Source organism: Scatophagus argus, chromosome 24 (assembly GCF_020382885.2).
Source record: "Scatophagus argus isolate fScaArg1 chromosome 24, fScaArg1.pri, whole genome shotgun sequence".
Taxonomy (NCBI): domain Eukaryota; kingdom Metazoa; phylum Chordata; class Actinopteri; family Scatophagidae; genus Scatophagus; species Scatophagus argus.
Window position 1 is genome coordinate 5,561,196 of NC_058516.1, and position 11,794 is coordinate 5,572,989.

Below are 11,794 nucleotides of genomic sequence, written 5' to 3' on the forward strand. Positions count from 1 at the left end.
CCAAAAATAGTAATTTGAGTGGTAAGATCTGAGGTTTTAACTCCTTTGCACATTTTAGTGTTCACTTCATTTGAAAGCTTTATAAGCAGTGACTGTGCTGGTTGTTCATAATATGTCCTACATAATATGTCCAACACAAGTTTTTATTCTGAAATTTCTGTTGCATTCACAGCTTTTCATTAAGCTTTTCAGCTTCAGATTTGTCATGCTGCACATTGCAGCTGAGCTGGTGATCTTGCTTTCGGTCGCCACTGAGAGGTGCTCCAGTGCGGAAAAACTGCTAATTTAGACAGTGACAGCCGTGATTCAGTGCAGCCACTTCAGCTCGAGGATGTAAATGTACTCACCTCCTCGACTTGACGATCGCTGTTTCACGCTACAATATGTGAAGTACTCCTCATGCAGGAAATACGTGTAAATTACTCTTGAACAATATGTAGTTCACACTGTACACCAGATATATCATGTTAAAAGACAACTCACAGAACTCTAGTGTCATTTCCACACTGACACCAGATCTTCTGTGAAATGATGACAGACGCACAGAGACAACACAAGCAATAACATAGTGATAAAATCAGTTTAATAAAGATTCTCCCCAGAGAGGATATAAGGCCAGAACACAACAGACTGGTGTTGGGGTTGGTTTGGTGCAGATAACACTTGTGCATCTCAGCCAAACACTGAATGGCTAGAGGACTTTTATCAGAGTGTCAGTCTGGTGCAAAAACACAATGAAGCACTTCTGTCCAACAGTGAAACAAGGGAGAAAAAAAATTGTGCCCTCACGTTAAGACGTTCCCACAATACCTGTAATTACTGCCAAATTATTTTGTTAATAGAAGGAGTAGAATACCAGGGCAGGAGGCACTGTTTTAAAAAAGATGTGTTCAGCTAAATAAAGTATCAATCAGAAAGTTATTGGCTTCAGTTAATGCAACCAGAACCAAGACTTGCCCACACTCAGCCAGTCAGTAATATTACATATAAAATAAGTCTGTCAAAGAAAATCACAACAAGAGTAAATAGTGTCATTGTAGCAGTATTGAGCGTGAACAGTACAGTACAGTACAGTACAATTAACTGTTTATAAAATGTACAAATAGAAAAGGCTCTCAGTCAGGCCTTGACATTAAACACTTTAATTTTTCATGTCAGTTTGACTACTGATTCATTGTTAACATCAAGACTGAAATAAAATAATCAGTTATCAGAGTTAACTGGACTTTGGGAGCAGCAGTTGCACAATGTAAATGTAAATGATTTAAAAGTAGTTTGAATAGCAGCTCCTTGTGTATTTTTATATTATTTTCTCATTAAAATTTAAGTCCTAAGTAATACCTGATTCTCAGACTGGTTAATCATAGCAATGAAAATGACCAAATTCTTTCTAATATAGTAATACTGAATGGTAATGCGTGTTCGTAGTGCTATTTGTTTATCTTTGCAGTGAACTTGGCCCTGCCATCATCTGAATAGTGAAAAATAAAAACAAGAAATCAGGAATTTTGTGTGCAACACCTCTAAATTACTGGTTTTCATTATTTGTAAAATGATTAGAAGATATGACTGTGCAACCCAACCTGTGAGAGCACACACACACACATACTGTCGACACATAGACATGCACACATGCACATACAAACAGGTAATCAGTGTTATTTGTTATGTCTACTTATTGTACCGCCTACACATGTACATGATTAATCTCTCTACGGTTAATTAAAATGATTTTTCTCCCTCCTGTTTACCCCTATTCTCTCCTTCATTTCCCACTTGTTCTCTTATTTGATTCGTTTCGCAACATCCAGATAGGCGAACAGGATCTCCCTCTCAGCGGGGCAGGTGCTGGTGAATTCCTCTCTCTGATAGGCGCAGTTTAAATACCTCCACACCCCTGCCATCTCTGCTGGGATCTCAAAGTCACGGTATTTCTTGGCTACAACCTGCAAACGGAAGAATGCAAGTGGGCGTGAGCTGACAGAAGTAGGGAGTATGTTTATTATCATCGCTTTTTAATTTAGAGAAAATTAAAAAACTTGTAGATTACTCTCTTCTCTGCAGGTTGAAAATCAGGCTGGACGAACCTTAAGGATGTGTAGTTTAGGCAGCAGGTTGCAGTCGGCCAGGGTGAGCTCAGACCCGTCCAGGAAGCTCCTGGAGGACTCGGGCACGTCTCCTGACGCGTCAGCATCGATCTCCTCAGGCAGCGGAGTCCTGAGGAAGTCATCCAGACGCCGCAGAGACTTCAGCAAGGCTTTTTCTAAGGCTGTAGAGGTACAAAGCGAAAGAGTAGCACGGGTGATATGACTGCGCCCTGTTTCGGATGAATGGGATGAATATGATAACACATGACCTTAAAAATAAAAATTAAATCCCCTAAATTATTCTTGGCACTCTGACTTCAACAACACAGACGCCATCTAAACAAAACTGTACTGAACTGAAGCTAGCCGTCACACACAGACATTCTCTCTCTCTCGCTCTCTCTCTTATTCTCTCACCGTCGTTGGTGTCTTTCCGTGGGTTTTTGATGTAAGCTGAAAACTTGGCGAACACATCGATGCCTGCTGTGTTGGCTTCAGGATGTCTGGGAGCCAGTCTGGGGTAGCTGATGTTAAAGAGAAGTCATCTAAATACTCCTGCATTTACTGATGCTCAAAAAATCCATTTTGTTTCACAGATGTAGTGGTTTGTTTACACTGTCTCTACATTCTAGTGTAAAAGAAACACATGTCAATGTATGCAAATGTTGCACCTGTTTAAGCCTACTAATGTATGTTCATGTGGGTCTGTGTCTTTCTGTACCGTGGTGGAGTCAGTTTGTCCTCCAGGAACTCCTCTATCTTGTTGACATCCACCTTGACCTCACCATTAAAGGTCACGAAAGGAGGGTTGGTTCCTGGAGCGAGGTCCTGCAGGTCAGCCGGCTTCCTGAAAGCACAAAACAAAGTGTCTGCAATAAGGATGAAGATGATATCACTGTCAGCAATTCAGAACAAATATTTCATGTAGGTTTGCTTTCTCCTAAAGTCATTGAAGCAGAATTATAGGCATTATGACATCCTTCCTGTTATTCAGGACTGTTGTTTAACTGTTGTTACATACACAGGGAATGAAAGCTGCTCACTAAATGTTCTCTCCTCAGGACAAAATGAATACAAGTGGGAAAACAAGGATTAAGTATGTAGTATAGAATTGTGTTCAGGTCTGAATAGGTGTGTGCAGCAGGCGATATTACCGTTTGAGGTCGACGGTGGTGACGTTGAAGATGACGCCTTTAAGCCAGAGGATCATAAAGAGTCTCTGAGAGAATGGGCAGTTACCAATGCTCTCCCCATCACTTCCTGCCTATACAAACACACACACATGCATATACATACAAGACACATTCGCAAAAGTGTGGGATTAAATACAAACTCACAACATCATTTCCAACAACAATACATATGCTAATATATTCATGAGATTTTCTCTGCACTCCCAAAATGCATGAAACATTTTAAACTAAAAGCAAAATCTGGTGAGTCAGTTAATTCTCCCACTGGTGTTGTGTCGTCAGAGAGTGAGTGAGGGATCCATCAGGACTTAAAACAACACTGAAACCCTGAAATAAATTCAGTGCAAGAAGGAAAACAGTCTTTATTTGTGATATTAGCTGAATAAGCAGCAAGGGAATAAGTGCAGCCACAGAAACAAGGCTGAGCTTTTCAACAGTGTCCAATGGTCTTCAGTGTTGTGCTGATTTGCCATGGTGTTTGTTAAGGTGCGATCATGTCAACGAGGTGTCACGTGACCCAGAGGTCACCAAATGTGTTTTTATTTTCAAAATGTTCTGTGAACACCAGATCAAAACCACTGAGAGCATCCAGTGGGAGGGTCAAAGATCATCAAGGGGACAACTGGAGAAAGATGAAGGATTAGGAAATGCTTGTCTGATGCTCGAGACCATCTTTCAGCAGAGGCAGGAGTGAGTATTTCCCCACATATATGGCCACCTGTTTAGTATTGAACTTACATGCATGATTTGTAGAGAAGAAGGCAGCTGGCTTATATGTTGGTTAAAGCAACTTCAGTTTGACCGCAGACCTTGTGAGTTAATTCGCCTGCCCTTAACTGTGCTGTAGTTGGCATACATAGATACTCTATACTGTGTCTAAAGGCTTTGACAGTGCCTGTTAAAAAACATTGCTTCTGTGAATATAGTTAGAAGTTTTCGACATTGCTTACCTTTACAAACAGCTCAATCGTAGGAAAGCCATATTTTTTAACTGCAATATCATACAGGGACATCATGAGAAATCCGGTTCAGCATACCAAATGGCTTGGAAGGTTGAACAGAAGCTCACACTCCCCTAAAAACACCCAACAGACAGCTTCTTACCCTCAAAAACGAAGTGATGTATTCAGCTAAAGACAAATATAGTATAATCCGTGTTCATTCAGTCCTTAACCGCAGTCCTGCTATCTTTCAACAAAGCCATGACAACCACTAACCAGCACCATGTCTGTCCGTGTGTCTGTCTGACATTTTGTCCATCTGCCTCCTCGGATTTTTTTTTTCCTGCTTTCTGTGGTATGCCAGTGTCTTCTCCACACACAATCCCTCTTTGTGAGAGCAAATATTGAACCCAGTCTGAACTGATAATGTCTGTGTTAATCAGAGTTTATTACGTGATAACACTTTAGCTCTCCCGTTTGGTTACAAAAGCAGAAATGGTTAATTTATCTTTTGTCACTGTTTTTCTTTCTGGTGTTCGTTTTTAGAATAAAGACCCAGTCACACCAGCTTTAACAACAAATCAATCACAGGCAATTCTTTGACCAATCACAAGCTGTCTTGACAGAGCTTTGGAATAACAGACAGGGGTCAAAAGTAAAATTTTTAATTAACTTTGTGCTTCCTCTTGGCAGTTAGACCTGACAACTAAATGCCTGGAGGAGTAAACATCACAGAACAGAGAAAATCCAAGTTCAGAGAGACTAAATAGTGCTGTCATGTTCCCTGCCTGTCTTTGCTTCAGCTGCTACATTGCTCACTATCCCAATGTCACCGAGATTCAAGCATGCAGACCACACAGGACTTTCTCCGTGCTCCTGTGACCGGGCCTTAACCATCATAATCTGACATGAGGTCAGTGTTTGTGCGAAGCTGCGAAGCACAGAACCGTAGAAGAGTGGCTTCTTTTTTCAGAAGAGTGGGCAGCAGTGGAATCTCTGAAGATGTTTTTCACACCCACAGCAGCTGAGATGTCTCTTTTGTTTGCTCCCCTTTATTTCCACGCTGAATACACCCAAAGTGATTTTTTCTTACATGACAGACTGCACATGAAGCAGTCAATACACTTGTAAATTCAAATTATTAGAAGTCCAAACACCAGGAGAAAATAGTGTAGACCACTGTAGATGTACCACTAAAGCTCTCTAGTGAAAAATACTAATCACTGCTGGGGACTCCAGGGCTTGATCCCTTTAAATCTAGGGGTCAATGTCGGTCATATCACATAAAGCTTCTGCATTCTTGTTACTTTTTGCCTTTCCCGATTAAAATACAGCATATAAGGTGAGAACACTCACCTTGATTGAAGTGAGTGAAGTTGAAAGGGCAAAATATAAACATACGGTACATGCATATTCCAAGAGTAGAGTTATAGTGTATGTGTTTTAGTTAGTAAGTGCATTAAGAAAGTAGGTCCGTGAAAAAGTCCAATTAAGGCTCAAATCCACAGCAAGAGGGACCCGGCAGGGGGGTGAGGCTGAGCCAGAGAATAAGTCAGGGACAGCTCAGGTCAGCAGATCAGCAGTGGACCACAGTGAGTGGAAAAGTTTTCAATAAATGCCCTGTATCAGCCCTATGTATCAAAACCCAGTTAACCTTTATCAGTCCTCCTTGTTGAGTTTGTTTCCAAGCTATTGAACATTATGTACATGCAGTGTTTGGTTTGAGGGGAGTTGTGTGCTGTTTCCAGTAACACTGTGCCCAGAGCTCTCCAAACAGCAGGCTAATCAGCTTACAGAGTGAGAATGTAGAGATTAAGCCTGCATGCTACTGGCGGCAGCAGCAGCATAGCACTGTTTCTCCGTCATTGCTAAACTAAAAGTAGCTCCACTGGAGTGTCACAGTGACAGAGAAGGAACTATACTGTATTTCTGACAATTCAGAATAGTCTTGTGTATTGTAATCATCATTTTTAAAGAGCTACTCAGTAAAATCCTCTCGAGGCACTTACTGGTACATAATTGTGTGCAAGTTCTTCAGTCCAGTGACACAGAAGGATGCTTGAACCCTTTCCATAATATTTCCATCTACCTCAGGCTGTGCTGCCAACAGAGTCCCTCACAAAGGAAGCCATTGTTTGAATGTGAGCTCCCACGTAGGACAGGCCTTGCTGTGTGTATGCATGAAAGGGCTCTCAGATATTGGTGCATTTTTTCTTGGCATTAAACCTTTCTGAAGGCTGCCCTCTTTTGTTCTCGCCACAGTTAGGAATGTGCTGCTCAGCCAGAGGGCAAAATCGACCTCTGTGTATGTGTGCAGGTTAAGATGACACATGCATCGCCATTTATGCACACTCATGTAGAGCATGGAAAATGGGATAGTATAGTGTGTTCCTATTGTTTTGTATATAACCTTAAGAATTGCATGCATAGAGCAATGTAGGCTACCATGCCTGATGGATTAGGATATCACTGTCTTAATGGGATAAGGTGAGCAGATCAAGGTGGAGTTTCTCTCTCACTCACTATCTCTCTCTGTCTCTCTTTTTCTCTCTCTCTCACACACACACACACACACACATGCTCACAAGATTATGTGCCAATAAGGACAGCATCTATGCCAAAGACAGCCGCATCACATCAGCAGGGTTGTAATATGAGGACAAGAAGTAACTGTGATTTACACAGCCGTTGTGGTGTTTGGAGGTATCTGTAGCTCTAGGAATGTTGATCTTGCCTTGAATATAATCATACTTGATGGCACTTTGCTTGTGGTGCTCAAAGGTCCAAAAAATATATTTGAAAAACTCAACATCAGTGTCTCTTTGCAAAAATCATGACCAGATTATTCAAGATAATCCACAGATGTGGCTCACAAGGTCTGTGGCAGCACATGAAGCCATCTGCCTAACACCAATATACCATAAATGATATAACATTTGGCTTCAGTTGTTAAGTGTCTTTTGCATTGTGTTCCTTTGGTTTGTTGTAGGTTACAGTGACTTTGACAGCCCTGTGTGTTGTCACTCAGGTATGCCACGAGGCTGCCTGTTTTGGCTTGTGTCCATACTCCCATAGCCAAAATGGCTCGGCTCACCAGTGGCATAAATCCTGCGTTCGTGTTCACTGGTCATGCCAGCATCCTGATGAATGATGCTCAACAACTGTTCCAAGTTCAGTGGTCCGGAGCTGTTCATGTGCTGCTAATTGGAACATTTTTGTTCACAGTCCAAACTGGCCCAAATCAACATTTCTTAAAATCTTGGACTCAAAGCAGAATCTGAGCCGGATCACATTTTGGCCTTGAGTGCCAAAACATGCTGCTGTGCTGCCACTCGGCTGCAGTTGGCCCAGCTCATCAGGCTATCTTCTGTTCTGCCCAAAAAATTTTAATGCTCAGAATACATTCAGTACTGCATAAATCAATTTAATCCTGCACAGAGTCCATTTAAGAGTAAGTCCAGTTTGAGTAAAGGGCCGCAAACACTGGTAGCATCTCGACATGCTTCATTAAAGGTTGTACAGTACGTTAACTCACTGGTTTACACCACTGCTCTGTTTCCAAACATTGAGCAATTTATCAAATTTTCTTCCTAAATGAGAACATTTTAAGGAACTAGATTAGACTAGGCTGTTATACTTTTACTATAATTTCAAAGTTGTGTATTGACTCGAGTTCCCTGATACGACTTAAGTTTTTAATCAATATAGATACAGTTTCATGATGTCATTTTAAGGTGCTCTAACCATTGAAAACTTTTGTGGTCTGTTTCTTTGAGCAAAGAACAATGGAGAAAGCCTTGGTTTTCACAGCATATATGAAGAGTTATTGACTCGTATGGTTTATTACCTTGACATAGAGTGAGATCTTGTAGTCCTGGTCTTGGGGTGTTCTGCTGTCCCTGCACACAGGAGGCAATGGGCTCTCCACCCTCTTATGGGAGATCAGTTTCACTTCCTCTCTCTTTTCATTTATCTCTTCCCTCTGAGGAAAATATGAATGTCCATCCTCTAACAGCACCACTCGCTTTTTCTTCACCTGCTCATCCCTCTTTTTGGGCAGGGATTCATCTTTGATCACTGACTTCAGCTCCTTTATCCAGTCCTCCTTCCTTGGTGGACTTTTCTCTTCTGGCCCTGTTTCCTTCTTCACCCAATCTTTTCTTCCCCTTTCAGATTCCCAGATGTCTTTTTTCACAGGCTTCAGTTCTTTCCTCCAGTCTTTCACTTCTAGTGCTCTCTCTTCCTCTGGTTTTTCTTTTTTAATCCAGTCATCATCTTTTCTCCTGGGTGACAGCACCCTTGCTGTCTCCCATTCTTCTTTCCTGAGCAGCTGCGGCTCAGGACTCAAGATCCCATTTTCCATTGCTTGCCTCAGTCCTTTAACTTTTTCATTACTATCTAAATCTTCCTCTCTGTTGTCATCTTTTGTCTTCTCATCCTTCTCTGCCTCCACTTTTCCATCTTTCTGTTTCTTATCATTGTCCTTCTCAAGCTCAGTTTTGTCTTCTTGCAGTTCTTGATACTCTCCATCCTTTTTATCAATTGTGGTGTTTTCAGGAGGGGCTGTAATGTTGGCGAGCTTCTTTTCTTCAAGTTCTGTACATGGACTCTCCTCTATGTCTTCAATCTCATCATCTAAAACAGTCACAGGCTCTTCTGCCATCTCCACCTCTGCCTCCATTGCTTCTTCTCCTCCTCCTCCTCCTTCTCCCTTCTCATCTTTTGCAAGTGCCTCTTCTCTTAGTGGTTCTCTCGAGTTTTCTCCCAAGTCTGCCTCTGTTTCTTTGAAGAGCTGGGAAGGATGTTCTTGAAAACCACCCCCCTCTTCTGTTGTGGACTCATTTTCCTCTGATATAAACTCAACTCCTGGTTTATCAGCTTCAACTTCACCCCCTTCCTCCAGTTCAAAGGCCTCCTCCACCTGGTCTAAATCCACATCTTGTTGTGTGTCTAAAGGTACCTCCTCCACACAGTGCAGTACTGGTTTGGGAAGATCTTCATTTCCCTGGTTTTCAACTTGAACGATCTTCTCTTCTTGCATTTCTAGATCACCTCTTCCTCTGTGCTCTTCCTCAACCAGTGACTCTCTTACAACGTTATCATCTGTCGTACCCTCATCTTCCATACTCAGTCCTCTCCCGTCCATCACTGTTAGAGTATTAGCCCAAACCTCTCGCACCTGCTCTTCCTCTAGCACCTTCTGGTCGATCCCTACCATCCTTGTTTCCTCAATTCCTCCTTCTGTCTGCAATGGTTCTTCAGAGGGCACAAAGTCTGGTTGCTCAGCTTTCTGATTTGCTTCACTTCCTATGTCTAGATCATTGTCACAAGCAGAAATAGCATCATTTACAAACTCGTTGGCTCCCTTATCCTCAGCTTTGGCCTCTATGCAATCCTTCTGTTGCCATTTGCTGTTATTAATGGACTCAACTTCCTGCTTGCTGGATTCTGGGTTGTCCTCCTTGTCATTGTTTTTCATTTCATCTTCATTCCCAGTTGTTAATTGTTTGGTCTGATTTGTCATGACTGCGACTATTCCACTTGTATCAGAGGCTATACCATTGCCATTAATAGTAGAGGTTTGGCAGACAGCTTCTTGATTGTTGACTTGTTCATTTATCCCTGTAGTGACAGGGGTCTCATCTACTGTTGCATCCTCAGCTCTTTCTGTTACCTCACCATCAGTGGGAAGAATCACAGCTTCTGTTTTCTCTGTATTATCAGTATATAACTGTGTACTTTCTGGCAATTCTTCTGCAAGACTACACGAGTCCTGAAGGTGCTTTGAATCACCAGTACTGGACGCTACCTGATGATCTCCATCATATGTCTTATCCTTCATCATCTGAGTTTCTGAACTTGCCATCAACATTTGTTTATTTTCTTCATCTTCCCTATGTGTTTCATTTTCTTTATCATTGTCTAACATCTGCTCTTGACCTTTCTCAATCTTTATCAGTGCTGGATTTTCAGTCATTTTCTGTGTGCTTTTTGACTCTTCCTCTGCCTTCCCCTCATCCTCTTTCTCTCTTGTCAGTTCATCTATCATTCTGCACTCTGCATTCCCTGCTTTTACTCCTTCCTCCCCATTTTCTTCTAGTCTTTCAGTTCCTTCCTCGCTGTCTGTTACTACTCCATTTGATAACAGGGCCACTTGGATTATCCCCACTTCATCCCTTTCATCATGCTTTCTGCATTCTCCTTCAGCTTGCCCCTCTCCTGCTCCATCCATTATCAAAACATCCTCCCCTACCTCCTCTGCTAGTTCCACCTCCTCATCTTCATCTTCTCTTTCCTCATCCTCCCTTCCTTTCTGGGTATCCAGGTCTGAACAGATGCCTAGTGGGCTGTGGACAATGGTGCTGTTGGACAGGTCTGGATTTAGGCAAGAGTCTGATTGAGCCATTGAAAAAGTTTGAGGAAATTATGGTACACTTACTTAAGAACACTTGATGCCCAAGTTTCCAGGATCAGAGTACAGTTCTACGAGATGTGAAGTTTGTGGAATGGGCCAGTGTGCCAGAAAAGGGCAAAGATATATTTTGGGGATATTAAGACGAAGATTACGAAATGATTCCAGTGAGTGAGTTTAGGTCCAAAAGGAAGTGATTTTGAGTATGTCAAGGTTCCAAAGACTGAAAAATAGATCCAAAAAGTATTCCAAGAAGTATTCAAAAAAGATCTCACTGTGTTTGTAATGTTCCAAAGCAAGAGGGTAAGAGTAGGAATAAAATGTTTCAAAAGTCACAAGAGGACTCAAATCCTGGAATTGCTTCTAAGCAGTTTTGTGAAGGATAATTTTCAGATGATTCCAGTTTCCTCAGTGGTACCAAGATGGATTTCTGAGTTTTCTCAAACCTTTGAAGATTGTAAAAGGATTCCCAGGAAATTCGTAGGCAAAAGAAAGAAAATCCAGATTCTGAGATTTTTCCTCCAGAAATCATAAGACAGTATATATTGTTCAGGTGTACAGGTTTAGGGTTTACGTACACACTCTTTTTACTCTTTGCTTGATAGGTGTCTCGAATCAGCAATGCACCTTAAGCAGTGTTAGACATCAATAAATACAATCTCTCTCTCTCTTTCTCTCTCTCTCTCTCTCCAGAGGATTAAATGAAGGCTGATCCCCACATGACCAGGAGCTTAAACCCCTCTGCCACCAAGGGACCAACACCGCTTGAGTTGAAGTTCCTAACACACTGACAGACATACTCACATTATCATTGCATACAGCTCACGTACCTGCACCTGACAGAAACAGAAAATCATTACTGAAAATTTCAGCCTAAAGTCCCTCGAAGATTTGCTTACATCATGAATATATTTTCTACTCTATTTCTGCACTAATTTTGACAGTAGTTGTGTGAGTCTGTATAATCCCATAATGATCCCTAACATAATTATTATTTAAATTAGATAAACAATTTCCCTCCCCCCTTCAATTACGCCTTTCATAAATTAGATAACAAATGCAATCTTTGTACCAAGTGTAATAAACAGAAGTTGCCACAAGAGGGCAGAATCTCGATATTATATTATAATATTTCGACTTCATCAGTAGATAAGAAATATA

General features: G+C 41.5%; 2 protein-coding genes across 5 annotated transcripts in view; one reads left to right on the forward strand and one right to left on the reverse strand.

Moving 5' to 3' along the window:
• The window catches only part of urp2 (urotensin II-related peptide), a 47,085-nt gene extending 43,099 nt beyond the window's left edge, over positions 1-3,986 (forward strand). The window contains exons 6-8 of one of the 2 annotated variants that reach the window (XR_006842599.1): positions 1,812-1,986; positions 2,065-2,277; positions 2,823-3,986. The gene's annotated coding sequence lies outside the window, so the exon portion shown is untranslated. Of the gene's footprint in view, positions 1-1,811; positions 1,987-2,064; positions 2,278-2,822 lie in introns of those variants that run through there. The other variant, XM_046381929.1, reaches the window with a different exon arrangement.
• On the reverse strand, positions 1,257-10,700 carry LOC124055282 (chloride intracellular channel protein 4). Of its 3 annotated transcripts, XM_046381926.1 has the most exons (7): positions 10,124-10,700; positions 8,069-10,036; positions 3,242-3,351; positions 2,809-2,934; positions 2,505-2,611; positions 2,088-2,269; positions 1,257-1,946 (listed from the first exon to the last, which is right to left on the reverse strand). In XM_046381926.1, the coding sequence occupies exons 1-7, from the start codon at positions 10,625-10,627 to the stop codon at positions 1,785-1,787; spliced, it is 3,159 nt and encodes a 1,052-aa protein (XP_046237882.1). In that variant the 5' UTR covers positions 10,628-10,700; the 3' UTR covers positions 1,257-1,784. The 3 variants fall into 3 exon arrangements, with proteins under 3 accessions (XP_046237882.1, XP_046237881.1, XP_046237880.1); XM_046381925.1 differs by lacking the exons at positions 8,069-10,036; positions 10,124-10,700 and adding an exon at positions 5,578-5,616; XM_046381924.1 differs by lacking the exons at positions 8,069-10,036; positions 10,124-10,700 and adding an exon at positions 4,231-4,531.
• Between the last annotated feature and the right edge of the window lie 1,094 nt (positions 10,701-11,794).

Excerpts from the sequence above, each read along its gene's own strand:
- LOC124055282 (XM_046381926.1), bottom strand. The coding sequence starts at position 10,627 with ATGGCTCAATCAGACTCTTGCCTAAATCCAGACCTGTCCAACAGCACC. Across the intron at positions 3,352-8,068 it reads AGATCTCACTCTATGTCAAG|GCAGGAAGTGATGGGGAGAG; the intron begins GTAATAAACCAT and ends GTGTTTGTATAG. Across the intron at positions 2,270-2,504 it reads ACGGAAAGACACCAACGACG|CCTTAGAAAAAGCCTTGCTG; the intron begins GTGAGAGAATAA and ends GTACCTCTACAG.